Consider the following 21,796-nt stretch of genomic DNA (forward strand, 5'->3'; position numbering starts at 1 on the left):
TCACGTCATAGTGAATACACTAATGAAACATAATAATATAATAATTTTACACTAATATTTTTTTTCCTGTGATGGCAAAGCTGAATTTTTTAGCAGCCATTACTCAAGTCTTCAGTGTCACATTATGCTTCAGAAATCATTCTAATGCTGATTTGGCGCTCAAGAAACATTTCTTATTATTATCAATGCTGAAAACAGTTGTGCTTTTTATTTTTGTGTACATTTGTGATGCATTATTTTTAGGATTCTTTGATGGTTAAGAAGATTCTGTTTCAAAAGAACAGCTTTTATTTGAAGCCAACATTTTGTAACATTATAAATGTTTTTACTGTTGTGGCCTTGCTGAATAAAATGATCTATTTCTTAAAAAAAAAAAAAGAATTCTTACTGACCCCAAACCTTTGAACAGTCATGTAGTTTTATATATTGTCATGATAACTTACTTAATTTCTTCTCCTCTAGGGGTGGTATCTGTGTATTTTGAGGCAAATGTCACCTCAGGACGTGCTCAGGGTTTTAATGCCTCGTTCTGGGTGAAGCGATGTGGAAATGGAAGTTCTGGAGAGGGTACAGCTGAATGCCAAGCAGGAGCTCAGTGTGTAAACGGCCTTTGTGAGTGTCCCCATGGTTTTGGGGGTCCACAATGTGACCGTCCTGTCTGCCCAGGGAATTGTGGGGCAGAGGAAAGCAGAGGCACCTGCAACATGGTGTGTAACACTCCTACTGTGGCCAATTGTGATGCTCAATAACATAAGATGTGTACTAAAGTGAATTTAAGACAGGTCCCACAGCTCTCAACTTACATGTTTGCATATACTTTTACAGACCCTTGGCCTGTGTGTGTGTACAGAAGGCTGGACTGGATCAGACTGTTCTTCTATCTCAGACCCAGACAGTCTGGTTTGGGAAACGTTGCTCGATACTCAGCTCTCTGCGGTTAGATTAACTCTTTCCTTCAAGACTATAGAAAAGAGATTCTGTTCTTTCAATCTCTCTGAATGTTGGTCTGTTTATTTTCCTCCCAAAGAATAAGGCACACAGGTTCCTCCAGAGGATGGGTCACTCCTTGGTGTCTGGGTCACAGGGCACTCTTTGGATGTATGGAGGCCTCTCACTCTCCGAGGGTGTTCTAGGAAATGTTTACAGGTATAATCTTGTGCATTTTACTTGATAACTGATGATAATTTGTATAAAAAATTTGACAATAAATGTTTATATATATTGGTCCAGGTACTCTGTGGCTGATCGTCGCTGGACTCAGATGTTGACCAGTTCAGTGGAGGAAAGTTCAGAGCCCCTGCCCCGCTACCATCACGCCTCTGCTCTGGTGTATAATCATGACCTATTTTCTGGCTCCCAGACAGCCACTCACAGTTTGATGTTGGTGGTTGGTGGGGTCACAAAGAAGGGTGTGGCCAATGACACATGGTGTCTGAACCTCAGCAGTCTGGTGTGGAAGCAGTATAAGGTATTGCATGTTGAATATGTTTACAGTGCTCCGAGGCTTCTCTTCAGTTGTGTTAAAAGTGCAAACTGACTCTGACTTTTGTGTTTAGAGCTCAATGCTGCCCCCTGTGGCTGGACACACTCTAACCGTGCGAAGAGGCTCATCTGTGCTGCTGATTGGTGGATACTCGCCAGAGAATGGCTTTAACCATCATTTGCTGGAGTTCAGCCCTCAGTCTGGGAACTGGACTATAGCTCCACATACTGGCACACCCCCTACAGGTAGAGATAGAGCACTGTACTTTTTCTGTACCTAGTACTGGCATAATTGAGAAATTTTAACTGTTTGTCATAAATAATTACTCTTAACAATTGAGTTGCCTGTTTAGTTTACTGAGATGTAAGCTTAATACCCATACACATTAAGAGGAAAACATTTATTCACATAATTTAAAATAAAATATTCATTTAGGCTTTATAAACAACTATGCTCAACAATTTGGGGTCAGTGAGATTTTATTTGAAAGATATTAATTCTATTCAGCAAGGAAACATTAAATTGATCAAAAGTGACAGTAAAGACATTTATAATGTGTCAGGATTTCTATCTTAAATACATTTTTTCCAACTTTCTATTCATCAAATAATCCTGAAAAAAATGTATCACAATGTCTACAAAATATTAAGCAGCATGACTGTTTTCAACATTAATAATAATGAGAAATGTTTCTTAAGCACCAGATCAGCATATTATACTGATTTCTGAAGGATCTTGTAACACTGAAAACTGTAAACTGAGTAATAATGCTGAAATTTCAGCTTTGCCATCACAGGAATAAATTATATTTTAAAATATATTAAGATAAAAAACAGTTATTTTGAATTGTAGTCATTTTTCACTGTATTACTGTTTTTGCTGTATTTTTGATCAAATAAATGCAGCCTTTTGTGAGACACATGAAACAAATCTTACCGACCCTTACTTACCGTAACTAGTAAGATTTTAAAATCTTTACAAATGTCTCTAATGGGTCCACTTAAGAGATTTCCTTTCACCTGAATATAATAATAATTATAATAATAATAGTAATATTAATAATTGTTGTTGTTATGAATATTAGAATACTAATAAATGGTATATTTCTATCCTAAAATCTTCAGTTTATTCGCCCATAGCGGGCAAAAAGTATTTGCCATTATTACACCAGTATTAAAATGAAGTGAAACCGCTTTATATTGATTCAATCATTTTTCCGTCCTTCACCTTTTCAGGTCTTTATGGCCACTCAGCTGTGTATCATGAACAGACTGATGCTGTGTACGTGTTTGGTGGTTACCGTTTTCACGTTGAAGCTGTAGAACCTTCTGGAGAACTCTACAGCCTTTATTACCCCAATCTTACTTGGTCCTTACTGGTCCCCTCTCAGGGAAACAAGGTAACTGTAAAATAAAGCCAAATTGAGGTCAGAATGATGTATGTAAAAGCAGTTGGTAGATTACACTTAGATTAGCAGTTGGTAGATTACAATTAGAAATGTTAGATGACACTAATCTTTTTTTTTTTTTTTCCAGCCTCTCTCTCGTTTCTTCCATGCTGCGGTCTTAATGAAGGACACCATGGTAATTGTAGGAGGCAGGACAGGGGAAGAGGATTACAGTAACACGGTTTCTCTCTATCAGATCAACTGTAACACATGGATACAGCCAGGTAACAGTTACAAGTATCTGGATCCAGTATATTAATTATACACTCGTTAGCACTAGTTCAAATGGTGTGGGAAGGTTTCACTTTGTTTTTTAAGGCCTTTTCTTGTCCCATTTCTCTAGTGTCCTCGGTGGGAGAACCTGTAAACCGTTCAGTTTCCTTGGCAATGACTGGGTGGGGTGGTCGCCTGTTCCTGTCTGGAGGTTTTAATGGAGTGACTCTAGGGAGGCTTTTGACTCTTTCCCTGCCCACTGACCCTTGCATCCTTTTGCCTACTCCTGAGGCCTGTAACAGCAGTACTGGCAGTTGTGTGTGGTGCCGAGGCACCTGTGCTTCATCGGACACTGCAGAAAGGTATTAAAGGAACTAGTAGTATCTTAATTTACAGTAGGCCATTGTGGGTACCAGAACTTTTTTCTAAATGATGATGTCTCTCATTCTCTTTTTAACAGATTGGGTTGTACCATTGGTCAGTCTACCTGTTTTCCTACTCCTCGTTCTCCTGATCAGTGTCGCAGACTTAAGACTTGCAGTGAGTGTCTGGCCCGCCACCCTAAAACATTTTCCAGCCCGATGCAGGTAAGATCATCACATCACAAGCCAAAGTATTTCAAGGCAAGCTATTTAGTAAATACACTACATAGCCAAATAGTACCTAATTAACAGGTTTGGCAAGGCCTTTTAATTTCAGTAAAAACAAATCATATAGTGGACACTGCCATTCAAAGGTTTTGGGTGGGTTTTTGTCTTTTATGCTCAAATTTATTCCTGTCTTTTGCAAGGCACTGTATTTGTGCATAATAGGATGTTTGTTTATAAAGCCTAAAGGAAACATATATTACTTACTGACCTAACACTTTTGAATTGTAGTGTACATATGGTCACAATTCCAAAGATCAAGAAGAAAAGTTCAAAACATTTAGAGTTAAAGCCAGTCTTAGAATTGGAAAAATGGCATGAAATTCTCTCCATCTTTTAGCCTGCTCTGCAGTGTAAGTGGTGCACAAACTGTCCTGAGGGAGCATGTATCAGCAGCTTAGTAAGTTGCACATCTGAGCATGACTGCAGGATAAACCAGAGAGAGATCTTCCTGTCCAGTAACTGCACTGAGACCAGCTGTGAAGCGTCGGACTGCCCCAAATGCACAGCTTCTGGGAAATGCATGTGGACACGCCAGTTCAAACGCACAGGTGAGAGTGACCACACAATGAGAAGAAGTGATTCTACGGAGCCCCTAAGGGGACATGCTGATGGAAAAAATATGAGATGGGAGGAACAATTATTATATAACTTTATTATTATGTTATGTAACCCAATATATATTACTAAAATAAAAGTTTTGCATTCCCCCAACAAACGAGCCAATGCAAAGTTTATCTTGGCAACTCCAGATCTAAACGTCTCTTTATACAAATATCAGCAAAACCGCTTGTAGTTAAAGTTCACCCAAAAATGAAAATTCTGTCAGTAATTACTCACCCTCATGTTGTTCCAACCCCCTTAAGACTTTCGTTCATCTTCGGAACACAAATTAAGATTTTTTTTTATGAAATCTGAGAGCTGGTTCACTCCCTCATAGGCTGCTAGGTAATTTCATCTGCCGGCACAGAAAACTTAGTAAAGACATTGTTAAAATAGTCCAAGTGACTACAGTGGCTCAACCTTAAGTTTATCAAGCGACGAGAATACTTTTTACGAGAGCGCCACGACACATGCGCGAGAACTGAGATGATGACACTCATCGAGATCCATCTGCGTCATCTTCTCAGTTCTCGCACATGCACCGTGGCGCTCTCGTGTACTCGCATCAGAGGCCCACACGGAAGAAATTTTTTTTTTTTTTTGGTGAACTATCCATTTAATATTTTTTACTTTTGGTTTAACCGTCCAGGTGAGACCAGACGTATCCTGAGCGTAAATCCAACGTACGACTGGACGTGTTTCAGCTACGCCTTGCTTAATGTGTCTCCCATGCAAGTGGAGTCCTCTCCACCAATGCCTTGTCCTGAACCCTGCCATGAAATCAAAACCTGCAACCATTGTTTAAGCTCCCGTGGCTCTGATGGAGGCTGGCAGCGCTGTGTATGGAGCATGGCACTGCAGCAGGTAAGGTTTTCGCAAAGTTATTTCTAACTTGATGATTTTCTAAAAGGAATCCGACCCGCAAACTCGTCATCTGTCATCTTTTTTCTCCAGTGCATGAGTCCCTCCTTTGTTCCGTTGCGCTGTGAGGCTGGTCAGTGCGGCCGTTTGCTCACGGATGAAGATTCCTGCTCTCCCCAGTGCTTCCAGCTTACGCAGTGCTCCCAATGCATTTCCAGGCCACAGTGTGGCTGGTGTGCTGCCCGTGGTGGTAACGGGGCAGGACGCTGTCTTCAGGGAGGGCTGAATGGTACATGTCTTTATGTCTTTCTGCAGATTCAGCTTTTGAATCATGTAAAAATGGATGACACTGAATTTATTCATAAGGTATAAACCTTTTAGAGGCCTGCTGTATTCAGTTTATCAAAATATCCCTGCCGGGGTATAGAAAGGAAGAGACCTGGTTTTGCTGTCATTGTACATAAGTATTGGAGCACTCATTGTCGTGATTGACCTGTAAGACTCAAGTATTCCAGAGAAATCTGTAGAGTTCAATAGTTGCCCACTTTTTCAGCAGCCTTGGTATTTTCCCCATTGGGATTTTTAACAAAGTTTTTTTTTTTTTTTTAAAGAGTTAGAAGCTACATACCAAAGCAACCAGCTAAGAGCTGAACCACAACATTTGGGGCAACTGTGACTTTTACTTCCAGAAACTGACTTTTGCACTATATTTAGACCCAACATCCCTCTAGACAACTTCTGAATTGTTACACCCCACCTATTTCACTCGTTTATCTATTTTTCTATGGTATTAAAACTTAATTGTCTTCCTATTTTGCAGGCGTGAGTGAGCCTCTGTGCCCACAGTGGAACAGTAGCTGGTCCTTCCTGCACTGCCCAGAGGAGGACGAGTGTGCCAATGGACATCACCACTGTAATATCACTCAAGACTGCCATGATCAGCCTGAAGGCTACCACTGCACATGCAGACAGGGCTACGTACTAAGCAGGTATTTTTAACAGCTTTCATTCTCAAACAGTATCATTGACCTTCCAGTTGTTGAGTAGTTAATGTATGTTTCCTCTCTCTCTTTTTCTCAGTGTGTCGGGTCAGTGTGAGCCAGTGTGCGCTCAAGGCTGTGTTAATGGGACCTGTGTGTTTCCAGGAGTCTGTCAGTGTCACTTTGGGTTTGTCGGGGAAAACTGCTCCTCTCAGTGCCGCTGTAACAAACACAGTAACTGTAAAAGCATCTCTCAGCTGGACACCTGTCTAGAGTGCAAGAATAACACAAAGGTAATAAGAAGGTTCAAGTGGGTTTTTGTTGTTGGTTTTTTTTTTGTTGTTGCCATGAATAGATCCTTTTAAGAATTATTGCCTTTCGTTTGACATAATCATACAAAAGTTTGGGGTTGGTAATTATTTATTTTTATGTTGAAAGAACGCTTATAGTCATCAATGCTGCATTTATTTGATCAAAAATACAGTAAAGCAGAAATATTATTACAATTTAAAATATTTTCTAATTGAATATATTTTAAAATGTATAATTTATTCCCATGATGGCAAAACTAAGTTTTTAGCAGTCATTACTCCAGTGTCACATGATCCTTCAGAAATCATTCTAATACACTGATTTACAGTTAAAAGTAGTTGTGCTGCTTAATATTTTTGCGGTTTTTTGAAGGGTTCTTTGATTTAATAGAAATCATTTGTAACAATTTAAATGTCTTTACTGTTACTTTTTATCAATTTAATTTGCCATTGCTGAATAAAAGTCATTTTTTCTTATTAGGGTCAGCACTGTGAAAAGTGTAAGCCCTTGTTTGTGGGCTCAGCAGTGGGAGGTGGGATGTGTCGCCCATGTCGCGAGTTCTGCAGAGGGAACAGTGATGTATGTCTGTCCAAAGACGAGCATCGGAGGGCAGTGGAAAATCCCAAAGACTATCCACTGGACCGTGACAGCGTAAGCAGTGTTTAGGAGATCTGTTCTCTCTGTATGCAGTTGATGAAGTTTTGTTGCAGGGCCTGAGTCCTTCTTTGTATACTTATGCTTCTTAGATTGAACAATGGGCAACAGAGGGCCCTACTGAGGACAATGCTGTGTGTGTGAGCTGTCAGAACAACAGTGTCGGGGATAAGTGTGAGAGCTGCCTCAGTGGCTACTTCCTGCTGCAAGGGAGGTGTGAGAAGTGAGTGGATCAGAAAATTAGCATTGTCTGTTATTGTTCTCTTATATTTCATTAGATATTTGTCATGCTTGTATTCTTGTGAGAAAGTAGAATGCACTATATATAATGTGCAATGTATGCAGATTTTTGTTGTTGTATGCATAGAAAACCTGAAAGGATGTTTAGACTTTTTAAATGTGCAGTAAAACTACAGTAAACTGTGTTGCAATGCTCTCGACTTGGAAACATTGTCTTTTATGATTTTTAAGCATATCCCTTGACTCATTAGCCCCTTTCACACAGCAATCCCAGTAAATTACAGAACAATTTCCCCATTAAATACACAAATATGCTGTTCACACAAGCAATGGCATTCAGTCTTTTTACTGGTAAGATACCATTCACACATCAGTACTAAAATACCGGTAAACTCTTGATGTCAGTCATTGGAAATTACCTTTAAATACTGAGGTGTTTTCTTCATCCACCAGAGCTTTATGATTGGCCTAAAGCAACCTTTTTACGTCAGCGCATTCTGACCTCATGTGCTCATACTGGTAATCTTCATTCTTTGTTCACACACAGCATCATACCAGCAATATTAAAGTGATGTTACAACTTCTCATACCGGGAAATTGCCAGAACTGATTTACCGGTATTTTTGAAAAGGTCCTGTTCACACAATCTCTTAATGGTAATTTACTGGTAATTTACAAGTAAAACCTCTGTGTGAAAGGTGCTATTATTTAATTTGACTGCCAAAAGTTAGCGCATGTTTACAGAGAATTAAAAAAAAAGTTGGCAGTTGTCTACCATGTTAGAGATAAGAGAATGACTCAATCTTAAGCTTTTTAAAAGTCACTTTGTAAAAAATACAAAGTTTCTGATCCAGTTAGACTTCCATTTTTTTCTATTGCTTGCTTGTAGATGTCAGTGTAACGCCCATGCAGACACCTGTAATGAACATGATGGCACTGGCTGTCCTTGTCAGAACAACACAGAAACTTCATCCTGTCTGAGCAGCCCACAGAATGACCGCAAAGAGTGTTACAGACAACAGGTAATGACCAATTCATTACAACAAATGACATTTTATTCTCTATTTCACAAATAAGACCTTGCATGCATTAATCCTATTTGTGCTTATAGTGCGCCAAGTGCAAAGATTCGTTCAATGGCAATCCAGTAAATGGGCGGCAGTGCTACCGGCAGTTCAACGTGGACAGCGAGTGCTGCTTCGATCCCACGTCACAGGTCAACTGCTTCCATGAGCCCAACATCCGCAATCTGCTCATGGGCCGCACGGTGTTCTTTTCTGCCCAGCCCAAGTTCACTAACGTGGATATCCGTGTCACCATTGACGTTACATTTGGAGAGGTCGAGGTCTACGTATCAAACTCGCATGACACCTTCATTGTGGAGGTAGACCGCCAGACCGGCGTGCATACCATCAAGATTGAGGACGAGGCTACCTCTGCGACCGCTTCACGGGGAGAAAAGGAGGTTCCTCTCGCCCCACCGTCGCCCATGAAGGTGTTTGCGAACTCCTCGTCGGCATTACTCGGCACTCTGCAGTCTACAAAGTCACAAGGTACAGATCGTGAGGTGCGGGAAGAACGAACCGAAGGTCTCATAACCTACATCACCGTGTGGAAGCCACAGACGGTATTAATCGTACGCAGTGTACGGGACCGCGTTGTCATCACCTTCCCGCACGAAGTGCACTCGCTCAAGTCCAGCCGTTTCTATATCGCCCTACGCGGCGTGGGCACGGAGACCCATAACGGAGAGTCTCAAGGCCTCCTCTTTCTACGACAGGACCAGGCCCACATTGACCTCTTTGTCTTTTTCTCTGTCTTCTTCTCCTGCTTCTTCCTCTTCCTGTCCGTCTGCGTGCTACTCTGGAAAGTCAAGCAGTTCTTAGACTTCCGCCGAGAGCAGCGACGCCACATTCAAGAGATGACCAAGATGGCCTCTCGCCCGTTCGCCAAACTCACCGTCTTTCTGGAGCCCGAGGAGCCGCAGCTGGTTTACTTGCCCTCTGCCGGAGGGGGCAGCGCCGTATCCCTGGCCCAGGTCCGGACAGGCAAGCTTGGTGGCATGGTGATGGGCCAGAGGGGACGACCTGGGGCTTTGTCCTACAAACACGACCCCAGCACAGGCACTACCATTCACCTCCACCACCACCACCATCTCGCTTTGAGTGGAGGCACCAACGGACAGCACCTTCCCCTGCACTACCTGAACGCTCACCACTATGCGCCCAGCTCTACGGCCAACCCGACCTCGCATCACCACCACCATCATCCGTCCTCGCATGGCAGCTACCAGCATTTCTGCCGCTCCGACCCCTTCCTTTCTCAACTCATGGGTTTTTCGTACTCGTCCTTCAAAGTCGGACCAATCACTCTAGAGCCCACAGACGACGGGATGGCAGGGGTGGCCACTGTGCTCATACAGCTGCCAGGAGGCATCCTTGCACCCAACCGGGCCTGCTTGGGTTCGGCACTCGTCACTTTGCGACAGAATTTGCAGGAGTACTGTGGACATGGTGGAGCAGGAACGCACCCTGGTGCTGGGGGCGGCCGAAAAGGCTTGCTGGGCCACCAGCATCTAACCACCATGGCCATGTGAGGAGAACTTAATGAGATAGGAAATGAATGGGAGAAAGATATTGAAAAGGAAAAAAAAAACAATCAAGGGAGTTTTCATGAGCAAGAAAAGGAAGGACAAAGGAAGTTGCAGATTTTTTAAAGGGAATTCCGTTTACCCCAAAATTGAAAATTCTGTCAGCATTTGCTCACCCTTATGTTGTTACAGGAATGACTTTTTTGTCCATGCAATGAAAGTCAAAAACAAAAAGACAGCAAAAGAAAATGAAATTGTACCCCATTGACTTTCATTGTATGGACAAAAAACACTCCAAAATATCTTCTGTTGTGTTCCACTGAAGAAAACATACAAGTTTTGAATGACATGAAGGTGAGTAAATTACCATTTTCAAGGTAAACTATCCCTTTCGTTTTGGTTTGCTTTGTTGGGGCTACAAAAGGGATGTATTTATTACAGGAGAGAAAAAAGGTAAATCATTGGAAATGTGATTTGTACATATACTGTAATTAATTAAGTGTTGTTTACTTGTTTATCACTCCTAACAAGCTCCTATATTGACTTGAGGCAGCAACCTTTATGCAACGCCCAACTTTTATCTCCATGCTTTACTGCGTCCTATATATACACTACTGAAATTAGCTCTACAAGACGATGACAACGGCATGACATATCAACCGGTGAAAAAGTTGTCTTTGCAGCTGAACCAATGTGCTTTATATTTTCATGTGACAATCTGAACTGCCATCCAAACCAAGAGACGGTGCAACATGTCCGCTTGAATGTGCAAAACTTTGATTGTCTGCAAAAAACGTGGACAAATGTTGTAAAAAATGTAGTTGTAATGCTTTTGTTACTGGTATTTTGTCATGGCTGTGATTGATTGATGCTTCCTGTAATATAGCAGATTTGAATCTAGTCAATAGGTCAATAGTTTCATGGTGAGCCATTGGCTTTTTTATATACATATTGATTCAGACTGAAGATGCATTTCAGACTGTCAATCAACAGCTTACATGTCCTTTTTGTTTGCATTGATGAAATGCCTTTACTCACTTTGCCTTGACAAGACGTTTTGTATTAAATTTAGGACTGAATTTCTAATTGAGTTTAGGCCATTAATCTTCAGTGCTGCAATTGTGAGTTTTATGAAGGAATAAACTGATTAACCAAGGGCCCATGCAGAAAAGTAAAAAAAAAAAAAAAAAAAATGAAGGATACTATTTTTTTTCTGTTCCCTCCTTACACTACTTCGGTTTCAACAACTGTTGAATATTTTATATTACTTTAATCTTTGTAGGACAGTGGGATGATCAATTCAATTTTATTGCCCAATCTGGGTTGCTGCAGCATTCTGATGGGTCATGTTTTAGCCTGATGTATGAGATCTGTTGAACAAAAAGTGCAATGGAAATTTTAAACCTAAAATATAGTATGCTCCTGGTGAGAAACTACAAGGTAATAAAATAAAGAGAAGAAAATACTACAGTTATCCCTTAACATGTATGATGGTTCTTGGTGTTTGTATTGCCATTTATATGGAGTCACCATTGTTTTGCTTATTTGTTGTTTTGTGTTTTGAGGATGGACTGATATTTTCCACTATGTTCTGACTGGTATTTATGTAAGTTGATGTAGAAAGTTACATTTTCTCTTTTTTCCTTTTTTTTTTCTTGTCTGTCTGTCTTTTTTTTTCTTTCTTTTTTTCTTTTGAGAATTGAAGCGTCCTGGTGAATTATAAGATACTATGAAAAGTGTTCATTTGACATAATGGTTATTTAATGTAAATAATATAAACATAACAGGAGAAGCCATATCAGATTTATCTCAGATGCTGCAGCACAAGGGATAAAGCAATCTTCAGCTGACAATGGGTTATATTGTTATTTGGTCATTAAATCAGGTTTGAATAGGGTAAAGAAAGTTTTGTGTTCTATTCAGTCATTTCCAAATGCTTTTGCAGCTTTTTCTGTGGTTGATGCACATGCCTTTGATGCTTAACAGCAGTTTGTCCATAATAAAATATCATCCATTAATTAACAGGGTTTGTTGTGTTGGTTTTATTCCAGACTTAAAACTTTCTTCTTATAAAAATTTGATGTGCTATAAAATTTTTTTTTTAGGTATGATTAAAATCGGGTCTCTTACACAGTGATCTTTCCTGATTAGGTTATATTAGGATTAGATGCATAGAAAACGGTGTAAAAATTGACCTCAAATCATTTTTTATCATCATTTTTTATTTGATTAAGTTTAAAATGTATTTTATTTCGGAATAAGTCTTTTAAATGTCTTTTTTTATTTTATTTAAAGAGAGAATACATACAAAACAAGCGTTCACGAACTTTTATTTTGAAAACCGCTACTGCGTTTACCTTATTTTGAAATGTATCATCGTTGCTGGCTTTACATTGATGTTATCTATAACCAGTATCGTTTTAACGTATTTCAGACATGGACTCAATCGCAAACTGCGTCATGTCCCTGAGATCTAAACTCCCAATCTCTTAGTATAATTAGACGTGTTGTTGGTGTCATTTTAGGGTGGATGGATGTACAAGACGCCTGTTTAAGGTGTAGGATGCTGTACACTAAAGGCTGTCAGTGTCCAAATCCTTTAGACAACCAACACAATCTTCATTACAATCGGATTTTCATTGCCGCCTAAATGCAACCGATTAACTAAAGGTTTAGTATTTGCGGTAAGATGATTTTGTGCTTTACTTGAGTCAATACGACCCTCATGTTTACATCTGCATGTCTGCAACCAGCTAATACTGTCACTGTCACATTAGCTATAGGAACCTCCATGATTAAATATGCCTGCTAATAAACATAAACTAGCCTGAGGTGGTTTCCTGGTTTTAGTAGGTGTCCCAGCCTGGTCAGGCAGTCTTCATGGCTGGTTTTAGAGGAGTCTCGCACACTTTTCAGCTGGTCTGACTGAGAGACCAGTAAACACATGCTTGGCCATATGGGACACCAGACAGACCAGTTTGTACAGACTATTACGTTAGACCACCTTTAACCAGCCACCATGTTCCAAAACATAGATTTTTCAGCTAAATTTTGTTCAAATCCAGATGCTTTACTTCCTACTGGAATTTGAGATTGGAGAACCAAAACATCAACCTATCAGTTTGGGTGATAATTTTAAAGAAGAAATTGTACTTATAATAGTAATAATATCATAGTATTTATGCTATTCCAGGTATTTCTTGTAAGTAAAGCTATAGACTATATTATTGTCCTTCCCAAATATTTCTTTAGGTTGTGCACAAGAAGATGAAAGCTAACATGTTAAAGAAAAGAATGTTATCCAGACAAAAGAAAATAGCCAAACAGCTGCAAAATGTTGATAAAGAGCCATTGCCACCAAATAGTGATGGCATCAGTATCGACACGGATAAAACCAAAACATCTAATGACACTCAGGACTGTGTTATGGACGCCTGTCCTGAGGTCACACAGATGAGACCAGAACAAGAAGAGCTGGAGGCTTTGGGAGTCCTCACGGTGTCATCTGAACAACAGAAGCTGCAGCCTCATCCTCCTGCTTTCAGAGCGTTCGTTCCAAAGACAGAACCAGACTATGTCCCCTTAAACCCACCCAGTTTTCAGGTCAAAACTGAGCCCGGCATTTACGAAGTGCTGCAGAGAGAGTCTGCCTTGATTGTGAAGGAGGAAAATGAGAGTTGGAAGGAAGTGAAGCTTGAGACACCAGATGAAATCTCTGTGGGTGCTTCTGGCCTGGAGAAAAACACAAGTAATTGATTTATTTAATAAGCCCTGGTCTTATAGTTTACCAAAATTTACAAAATGTGGAGACATGCGTTTTTTTTTTTTTTTTTTTTGTCCTTTCATTTTAGTTTAGTTTGGGTGATAGTATAGTTTAATGCTTATCTATTTTTTTATTTAGTATTTTAATTTTAATAGTAATTATTTTAGTATTTTTATACTGCCAAATTTAGTGTGTGGTAAATTGTATAATTTACAAAGTGTTATCTGGTGGCATATTCGTGTTTGATGAAGGCTGGTTATACAATTTGCCCATAAATAAGTAATAAACTAATAATGTAAATATTTAATTTGATATAATGAAATTAAATAACAATTGATTATTACTGACAGTGAACCCTTCCTGTTAGTGACATATGGTGGGTTATACAATTTGCCCCGTATCAAAAATGGATACCGACTGTATAAACTTTTTATAATGAAGTTAAACAATAATTGGATAGTGATGAATAAAAATAAATGTAACATTTATTTAAAAAATATAGACAAAAAAATGTAGTGCTATTTTAGATAGTTTTAGATTTAGTTTCAGGTCTTCCAGTCATATATGCGTTGATTTCAGTCTAAGTTTTTGTTGTTGTTTTCATTAATATTAATAACACTGCATGTTAATTGATTTGAGATCATAACCTAAACCTAAGAAGACTTGACATTTGACTTTCGAGTTCTTTTTTCTGTCTCTTTTTCCCTTCACAGCTTCTTCCTCTCTGATTTTTCCTTGCCCCCATTGCACTGTGACTTTCACTGAGTTTACCTACCTGGACAAACACCTCAAATGGTGCCATCAAGGTGAATATCTGGCTTGGGTAAAAAAACACAAAGTCTACAACTGCTCTAAAATATCCTCTGGGATGCTCAGCTGCTCGTCATGTCACTATCGGTTCTTCTCTCAGAGGCAGCTGGAGACCCACATGCGCAAGGCCCACCTTCCCACGCCCAAACCCACCCGAAAGCGTTACACGTGCCCGCAGTGTGATCGGAGCTTCGATTACATCGGTAACCTGCAAAACCACTGCCGCCGATGCCATGGCTTAGCCACGGTGTGTAAAGATGGACATATTAGCTGTGCCGCATGCGGTAAAAGCTTCGCCGGAGTCTGGGGTCTCGGACCACATCACTGCCACGAAGAGGACGAGAAGAAACCCACAGTGGGTGTCGACGAACCCGTTTGCACGGACCGTGGCTACTTGTGCCGAGATTGTGGAAAGAACTGCTCCACGCTTCAATGTCTGACGATACACAAACGTACTCACACGGGCGAGAAGCCGTGCGTCTGCGAAGACTGCGGCCGTAGGTTCATTGATATGGGGAGCCTGCGGAAGCACAAAGTCATCCACACAGGAATCCGGCCGTTCAAGTGCCCCGAATGCGAGAAAGAGTTCGCCAGGATGGGCCACCTTAGATGCCATCTGCGAACCCACACGGGGGAAAGGCCGTACCAGTGCCCCCAATGCGGGATGAGTTTCAGCCACCGATCGACGCTTCGGATCCACCAAGACGTTCACTCCAAAGAAAAAACATTTCCGTGCCCCGACTGCGGCAAAACGTTCTCTGCTCTGAGGTACGTGAAGGTCCACCAAAGAGCGCACAACTCCGAGCGAATGCTGCAGTGCAGAGAGTGCACAAAGACATTTACACGGGAGGACGTGCTCAAGAAACACCTGCGCATTCACACGGGCGAGCGGCCGTACTACTGTAACGTCTGCAGCAAGCGTTTCGTCCGTATCCAACACCTGAAGAACCACATGCGCACGCACACTGGCGAGAAACCGTACCGCTGCGAGCAGTGCGGCTCCAGCTACGCCCAATCCGGCGATTTGACCAAACACATGAGGAGACACACGGGGGAAAAACCCTACGCCTGTTCTGACTGCGACCGCCGCTTCAACAACTCAGGCGACCTCAGCAAGCACAGGCGCAGCCACACGGGCCACAGACCCTACAAGTGTACGGAGTGCGGGAAAAGTTTTCTTCTGCCCCAGCACCTGAAGTTACACAAGCAAACGCACACGGGCGAGAGGCCTTACAGCTGCCCGCGGTGTCTCCGCACCTTCACTCGCTCACACCATCTTTCTCAACACATGGAAAAGCATATATGAGGAGAAGGAGTCTGCACCATTTCTGTTTCATTTGGGGAAATGGGTTGGGTGTTTATTGATGAATTGGAAATTAGTTTACTTCTTAAAAGTATCTGAATCCATGTGCATAATCCTTTCTGGACTGCCCTTAAAGGGATGGTTCACCCGAAAATGAAAATTCTCACCCTCAAGTTGTTCCAAACCTGTATGAATTTCTATTTCTGCTGAACACAAAAGTAGATAGGTAACCAAACAGTTGATGGGCTCCATTGATTATGGAAGTCAATGGGACCCATCAACTGTTTGGTTACTGACATTCTTCAAAATATCTTATTTTGTGTTTAGCAGAAATAGAAATTCATACAGGTTTGGAATGACATGAGGGTTAGTAAAGGATGACAGAATTTTCATTTTTGGGTGAACTATTCCTTTAAAGGTTTAGCATATAGTTATTTTGCATGCTCAACTCCATTGGGTACATTAAATGAATAGAATTAATGCCTTACATTTATTTTTGTTAGTTTGGGAATTAAATCTGGAAAAAAAGAACCAGAAAAACAGTGCTTTGGCTTCAATGTATCTATTTAAAGGTGTTGGCAGCACTGTAGATTAAATTGTAAAATTATTTAAAGTTCATATTTAACCATTTGAAGACACTGTTGGTTCATAATAATGAACAAGGATATATATATATATATATGGCATAATAATAATGGAAGCATTTAAAGGCTGCATCATGTATAAATTGAGGTCAAAATGACTCTTTTTGCTCAACACTCGAGTCATCTGAAAATATGATTAAAAGATGAATGAGGCACATGTTGTTGCCAACTAAGTGTAAAAGCAGTTGTGTTAATATAAAAGTGACATTATGCACGTTTGCCTCGTATGTTCAGATGCCTTGTGTAAAGCAAAAAAGCAATTTTGTCTTTACCATCCTAATGCTTTATGGAGGGCACTGTATATCTACCTTTGTGTGTTGAATTTTCATCAAGTAAATACTGTAATGAGTTGGTTATTTTACAGTTTATTGTTGTAGTTGATCCTAAAATCCTTCCATTTATTGTTACTGTTCAATGCCAAAGTATTTCAAATGTAAGATAATGTAATAATTATGATTGTGGCTAGTTAAGATGAGTTTATGGCCTGAAGCACTGATAACTTGGTCATACTGATGTAATATAAAAATCAGTATGAAGCTCAAATCATGATTTTTCTGCTAATTTCGAAATATATGACTTGTGACTGTTTGCTAAAATTTACTCAGTGGTTTCGTCATTGTATTGGCTTGAACTGTGCATCTGAAACTGTATTCGTCTTATCTTAAATAAAGAGTAAAATACAATATACTAACCATGGCCATTTTGTCTAAAACATTGTCTTTTTGTCTTTCCTTCTCAGCTTGTGCAGAAACTACCAAAGCATTGTCGCAGTCTGTGCAAACGCTTAAAGCCAATAGATGGATCACTTGGTCAAAGGGCCCGAACAGGTCTGCTTCAGTCAATGTTGGGGGAATAGCCCTATTATTTTTATGTCTGCGATTACGAGGACAACAGCGTGACTGGTGCACCAACACAGATAACAAAGATGTATTTAGGGCTAAATAATATTGAGTCTACCTTTGTTTAAAGCTGGAATCAATACTTCTTAAAGCATGTCCATTTTTCATTTAGCAAGCCTCTTGTCTGAGAGGAGGGTCAGGGAGATGTATGGGAAGGGAGCGTGTTTTAATTCTCTCTGTTGCTGTAGTATAATAATAGTTGTCAGAACAAGCACGGCTCCTAAAGATTGGGTGATAGGGAGGTGAGCCACGCACAAAATTAATAGATTTTGAAAATTGAGACAGATTATGTGACAGGTTTTGTCCCCGCTCACATGATTTTCTTGTCTTACAGGGTACGGAGAGAAATGACCATTGGAGACTGTAACTTGGGTAACATTTTTGAGTTTTTGAATACACTCTCCAAAAATACTGCTTTTGAATGGTACTGGCTTTGTAAGTCCCTCAATAGAAACTGCATTTTTATAAATTGCAACTAACATTTCAATTTGGTAGCAGTTCCTCCTTTGGGGCACCAGGGGGAAACAGATATCTGTCAATGTGTGCTTTTGGGAATTAGGATGTGCTTTGGTGCCATCTGTCTCCTGTGTTTCTCACTCTTCACACAGCGAGACAGCCTCATGGGTAATTTCACACAAACAAGTGAAAAAGCATAACGGCTTCTAATGCGTAACATGTAATTCTGTTTGCGCTACTCCCTTGTCTCCGTGTCAAATTGTGATTATAAAATCAAACTTTCTCTACACAGAATTTGTGTTCCGCTGTGCTGCTTTAAAATTTTTTTTGTATTTTTTTTTGTATGTAAACAAGCGCTAGACGGACCTCTTTGGTTGGTGCGACTCGTGGATTTTTCGAGACAGTGGTAGCTTTAGGTCGGAGTAATGGGCGCGCCAAAAGGTAGGGGCGTTCGGATTACTCCAACCTGCAGATACCCACATTTCGAGGTCTCACAAATGAGGGCCATGGAGCCGACTTTTCTTTTTCGCGTTTTTAAACGCAAGACCGCTGTTTATGTGACCGGGCTCTTAAAGTCACCATGAAATCAAAATAGATTCTTTTTATAGAATATTGCCGTATTTTTTTTATAAATGATTTATTTGCACATCATTATTTTAAAAAAATGTATAATCTCGTAATCTTTAATCAAAATAACTCCCCCCTCCCTCTTGCAGTGACATCTCTTCTCTGATGACTTGTTTACTGGCGTGGGGGCGGGACAACCTGTCACTCAAATGAGATCACAGCAGTAGCAAACCACAATGATCCAATGATCCAGTTCATTCCTGATAGACGAAATCATGTCCCACCCTACGTTTTTCATATCACAGTATGAAAGAAAATACTATTTCAAACTTCCGTTTCATGCCACCTTTAAGGCTGGAAACGGAAACTAGGCTACATGACTTTTAAAATCTGAAGAGATTTTAAGATCTGAAGCAAAAAGTCTGCGCCCATGAAACACTATGCGATTTTCCGACTGCCCAAAATCTGCAGACTTTCGGCAACTACACAAATCAGGGTGAAAATCTGTGCAAAAGTCATTTAGTGTAGTCCAGCCTTTAGTTCGCTATATTCTATGCTAACAAATGTGTTGACTTATGTCCTGAGATCATAGTTTGATCTTTAACCTCTTTTATGTATGACCTATGTTCTTCTGTAAAATGCTCCATCAACGGTCAGTGCTGAAACTCTAATACCCTTATTTACAGGCTTTTTTCTGACTGACCATCTCTAGAATAATCTGAAATTGAATTACTTCAATGTTGAATTAAATAAGAGCCCTCTTGCACATTTTTTTCCTATCTCCAATTTTTTTTTATATGTAATTCCAACAATCCAATTTTCTCCATATTTTCTCTCAATACTCTTGTCAATTTGCTGAAGGAACACATTGTTGGCTTTGGTGTGCCGGTGTCACAGTGTCGTCTCGCTGCAGTGGTTTTGGTGCTTGTTGGCCTCAGAGGTCAGTGTGTGGGAAGAGCCGCCGGCTTTCGGGGTCTTCAGGGGGCTTTAGGGCGGCTGCGTCCGTGTCCCATTGGGCTCAGCCAAGCCCAAATCCACTTCTCTCATTCATGAAAGGGTTACAACAGAGGTCAAATCACCACTTTCCACTCCCTGCGAACAACACAAGCCGTGCGTGAGGGATGGTTTATGTAGGCGTAGATGAAACTGTGTATTTTAGGGTTTTTTTCTTCTTCTTTTGGTCATGGTACTTTCTTGGCACGTATTAAGTGCACAAAATGTGCCTGAAAGCTCAGGCGCACAAAAGATGGAGAAATGATGCTGTGAGTTTTGCTTAGGGGAGGCTGGTTAGCGCAGAAAACGAGTTAGGTCAGTGCTGTCAAACTCAGAATGAGGAGCTTCTCATTTTCGATTAGAGTCAATGCACACATCTTTTAATCTGATGTGTGGTTTCTAGCACTAGCTCTCCTTATATCCCCAAATCTACAATCCACAACTGCTCCTTTCTTCACCTCCTTACTTCTTCTCCCCAGTCCACCCTCTTATCTTAACCTTTGGCTTTGGGTGTCTGTTTAGCACAGGGATAGAGATGTGGAGGGTGAGGGAGACTGACAGTGTGCGCTCCCCTACTCAGTAAATATGAACTGCACCCAACAGACAGCCTCATTTATCACAAGGGAAAGAGCGCGGGAGGGAAGGAGAGAGAGCGGGAAAAGGGATAACCGGCTGGGACGATGTGGCCTGAGCGAGGAGGAAGAGAGTGAGGGGATGAGAGTAAGGAGTGGAAGACAAGTATAACACAACAACTCGAGCGAGTGCGGAAGGAAAAAGAAGACAAGCAGACGTGATGTTTAGAGGAGTCAAATAGTGGGATCAAAAGAATGAAAAGATGCAGGCCTTTTGAAATACTGTGAGTGAAGAAGAGAGAGCAGAGACTTGACAGTGTGACCAGATGAAGTGCTTAAAATCCAAAAGTGTTTGTGATAATTCTGTGTAGGTCTGAGCAGATCATAGGAGAATAGGGAGAAAGTGGGACAGAAAGGTGTGCTTGGGGTCGGTGTAATGAATAAATCTCATTTTGATCTGCAGTGAATGAACTTATTAACGGATCACAACCTGTAATCTGGCTGTGAGTGTGGATCTTGACAACTCTGCTCCAGTTGATAAGGCTTTAATCCTCAGTGCTGAACACAGGTACTGACCACAGAGACCAAAGGTGACTGAGCTTAAGATGCTGACTTCAGAGTCATTATCGCCTGTGTTCAGTCAGACACTACCACTCGCTATCTTAATTAAACCACTAAAGGTAAAAGTACACAGTAGTTTATGATCATTCCTGTGTGTGTTGCTGTATGAACTGGGTACTGAAGTTCACACATTTTTTTATGTAACGGGCCATCCATCCATCCATACATACACATGCAACATACGGTGACATGTTTTCATGCTAGATTGTCTTAAAAACACTTGATAAAATACTGCACAAGCATGTTTATTTACTGTACTTAATATTTTATTGTGGTTTATCACCAGCTACTTTGATTTCAGCCTAAACAACATACATGTACATATTTTTGTTATGAAGCAACAAACTTTAGTATTTACATTTCTGTATTTAAATTTTATGTTATTACATTTTAAATAAACTTCCATATTTAAATTTAATTTATTATTGGATCAGAGCCTTATCAATATTTAAGATTATTCTGCAATATTCTAAACTAACTTGTGTGCATATGACAGTAATCACAGCCTAGTTATCCTTTTCAATAGCACCCTTTAAAAGGGTCGGAATACTTGTAATTAAAGGCTCCTGTAATGAACTAAGCCTGAGTACACTAATATCCCATAATTGGCACTAATAGCTGCTAACTCAAAGCCAATTGTCTGCCAATAAGAACCGTGTACATTGCCCTCTAGTCTTCGTTATGGTCAGTATCTGACCTCTGCGTTCCCAAAGACTAAAGGACAGATTGTATTCATATTTGCGTTTAGCTTTTGCCCCTTCACACTCGAGGCTTATTGAAAACATCGAGCGTGTATGCAATTCTGCAACAAATACAGAAATGATAGTTTTTTACTAACATACAGACTGCTAATAATTTAGATCAAGGAAGTTAAGAAACTACAATTTGGTAGTAAATGTGGAAAATAAATGTTAAAAATGAAAATATAAGAGATGACTCTGTCCATCAATTTGAATGATTTTAATGGCTTCACAAAATAAACATCACGCAATTATTTAAAGTACATGATTATGGTACTATATTCATGTTGCTATAGGCCAGTAGTTTATGCAACCGGGGTTTCTGCTCTATCTCTATCCACCAAGGAGTACTAGGCTGAAAGAGGTTGAAGACTCTTGACTTAGATGGGATAAGAAAT

At 40.3% G+C, this 21,796-nt stretch overlaps 2 protein-coding genes across 3 annotated transcripts in view; both read left to right on the top strand.

Moving 5' to 3' along the window:
* The window catches only part of megf8 (multiple EGF-like-domains 8), a 29,511-nt gene extending 17,467 nt beyond the window's left edge, over positions 1 to 12,044 (top strand). The window contains exons 27-44 of the mRNA XM_081389300.1: positions 463 to 707; positions 826 to 936; positions 1,028 to 1,146; positions 1,231 to 1,468; positions 1,557 to 1,728; positions 2,719 to 2,882; positions 3,019 to 3,154; positions 3,274 to 3,505; positions 3,604 to 3,730; positions 4,131 to 4,341; positions 5,043 to 5,257; positions 5,348 to 5,543; positions 6,075 to 6,243; positions 6,335 to 6,527; positions 7,027 to 7,197; positions 7,293 to 7,423; positions 8,330 to 8,462; positions 8,552 to 12,044. Of these exons, the coding sequence (XP_081245426.1) occupies positions 463 to 707; positions 826 to 936; positions 1,028 to 1,146; positions 1,231 to 1,468; positions 1,557 to 1,728; positions 2,719 to 2,882; positions 3,019 to 3,154; positions 3,274 to 3,505; positions 3,604 to 3,730; positions 4,131 to 4,341; positions 5,043 to 5,257; positions 5,348 to 5,543; positions 6,075 to 6,243; positions 6,335 to 6,527; positions 7,027 to 7,197; positions 7,293 to 7,423; positions 8,330 to 8,462; positions 8,552 to 10,036 (4,448 nt within the window). The 3' untranslated portion in view covers positions 10,037 to 12,044. The remainder of the gene's footprint in view (positions 1 to 462; positions 708 to 825; positions 937 to 1,027; positions 1,147 to 1,230; positions 1,469 to 1,556; positions 1,729 to 2,718; positions 2,883 to 3,018; positions 3,155 to 3,273; positions 3,506 to 3,603; positions 3,731 to 4,130; positions 4,342 to 5,042; positions 5,258 to 5,347; positions 5,544 to 6,074; positions 6,244 to 6,334; positions 6,528 to 7,026; positions 7,198 to 7,292; positions 7,424 to 8,329; positions 8,463 to 8,551) is intronic.
* A 341-nt stretch (positions 12,045 to 12,385) lies between these two features.
* Positions 12,386 to 17,257, top strand: LOC308704200 (uncharacterized protein). 2 transcript variants are annotated; one of them, XM_081388342.1, is made up of 3 exons: positions 12,386 to 12,714; positions 13,283 to 13,778; positions 14,507 to 17,257. In XM_081388342.1, the coding sequence occupies exons 2-3, from the start codon at positions 13,298 to 13,300 to the stop codon at positions 15,907 to 15,909; spliced, it is 1,884 nt and encodes a 627-aa protein (XP_081244468.1). In that variant the 5' UTR covers positions 12,386 to 12,714; positions 13,283 to 13,297; the 3' UTR covers positions 15,910 to 17,257. The 2 variants fall into 2 exon arrangements, with proteins under 2 accessions (XP_081244468.1, XP_081244467.1); XM_081388341.1 differs by lacking the exon at positions 12,386 to 12,714 and having other exon boundaries at positions 13,189 to 13,778; positions 14,507 to 17,243.
* Positions 17,258 to 21,796: the final 4,539 nt, after the last annotated feature.

The sequence above is a fragment of the Scardinius erythrophthalmus genome, assembly GCF_964197995.2.
Source record: "Scardinius erythrophthalmus genome assembly, chromosome: 16".
Lineage (NCBI taxonomy): Eukaryota > Metazoa > Chordata > Actinopteri > Cypriniformes > Leuciscidae > Scardinius > Scardinius erythrophthalmus.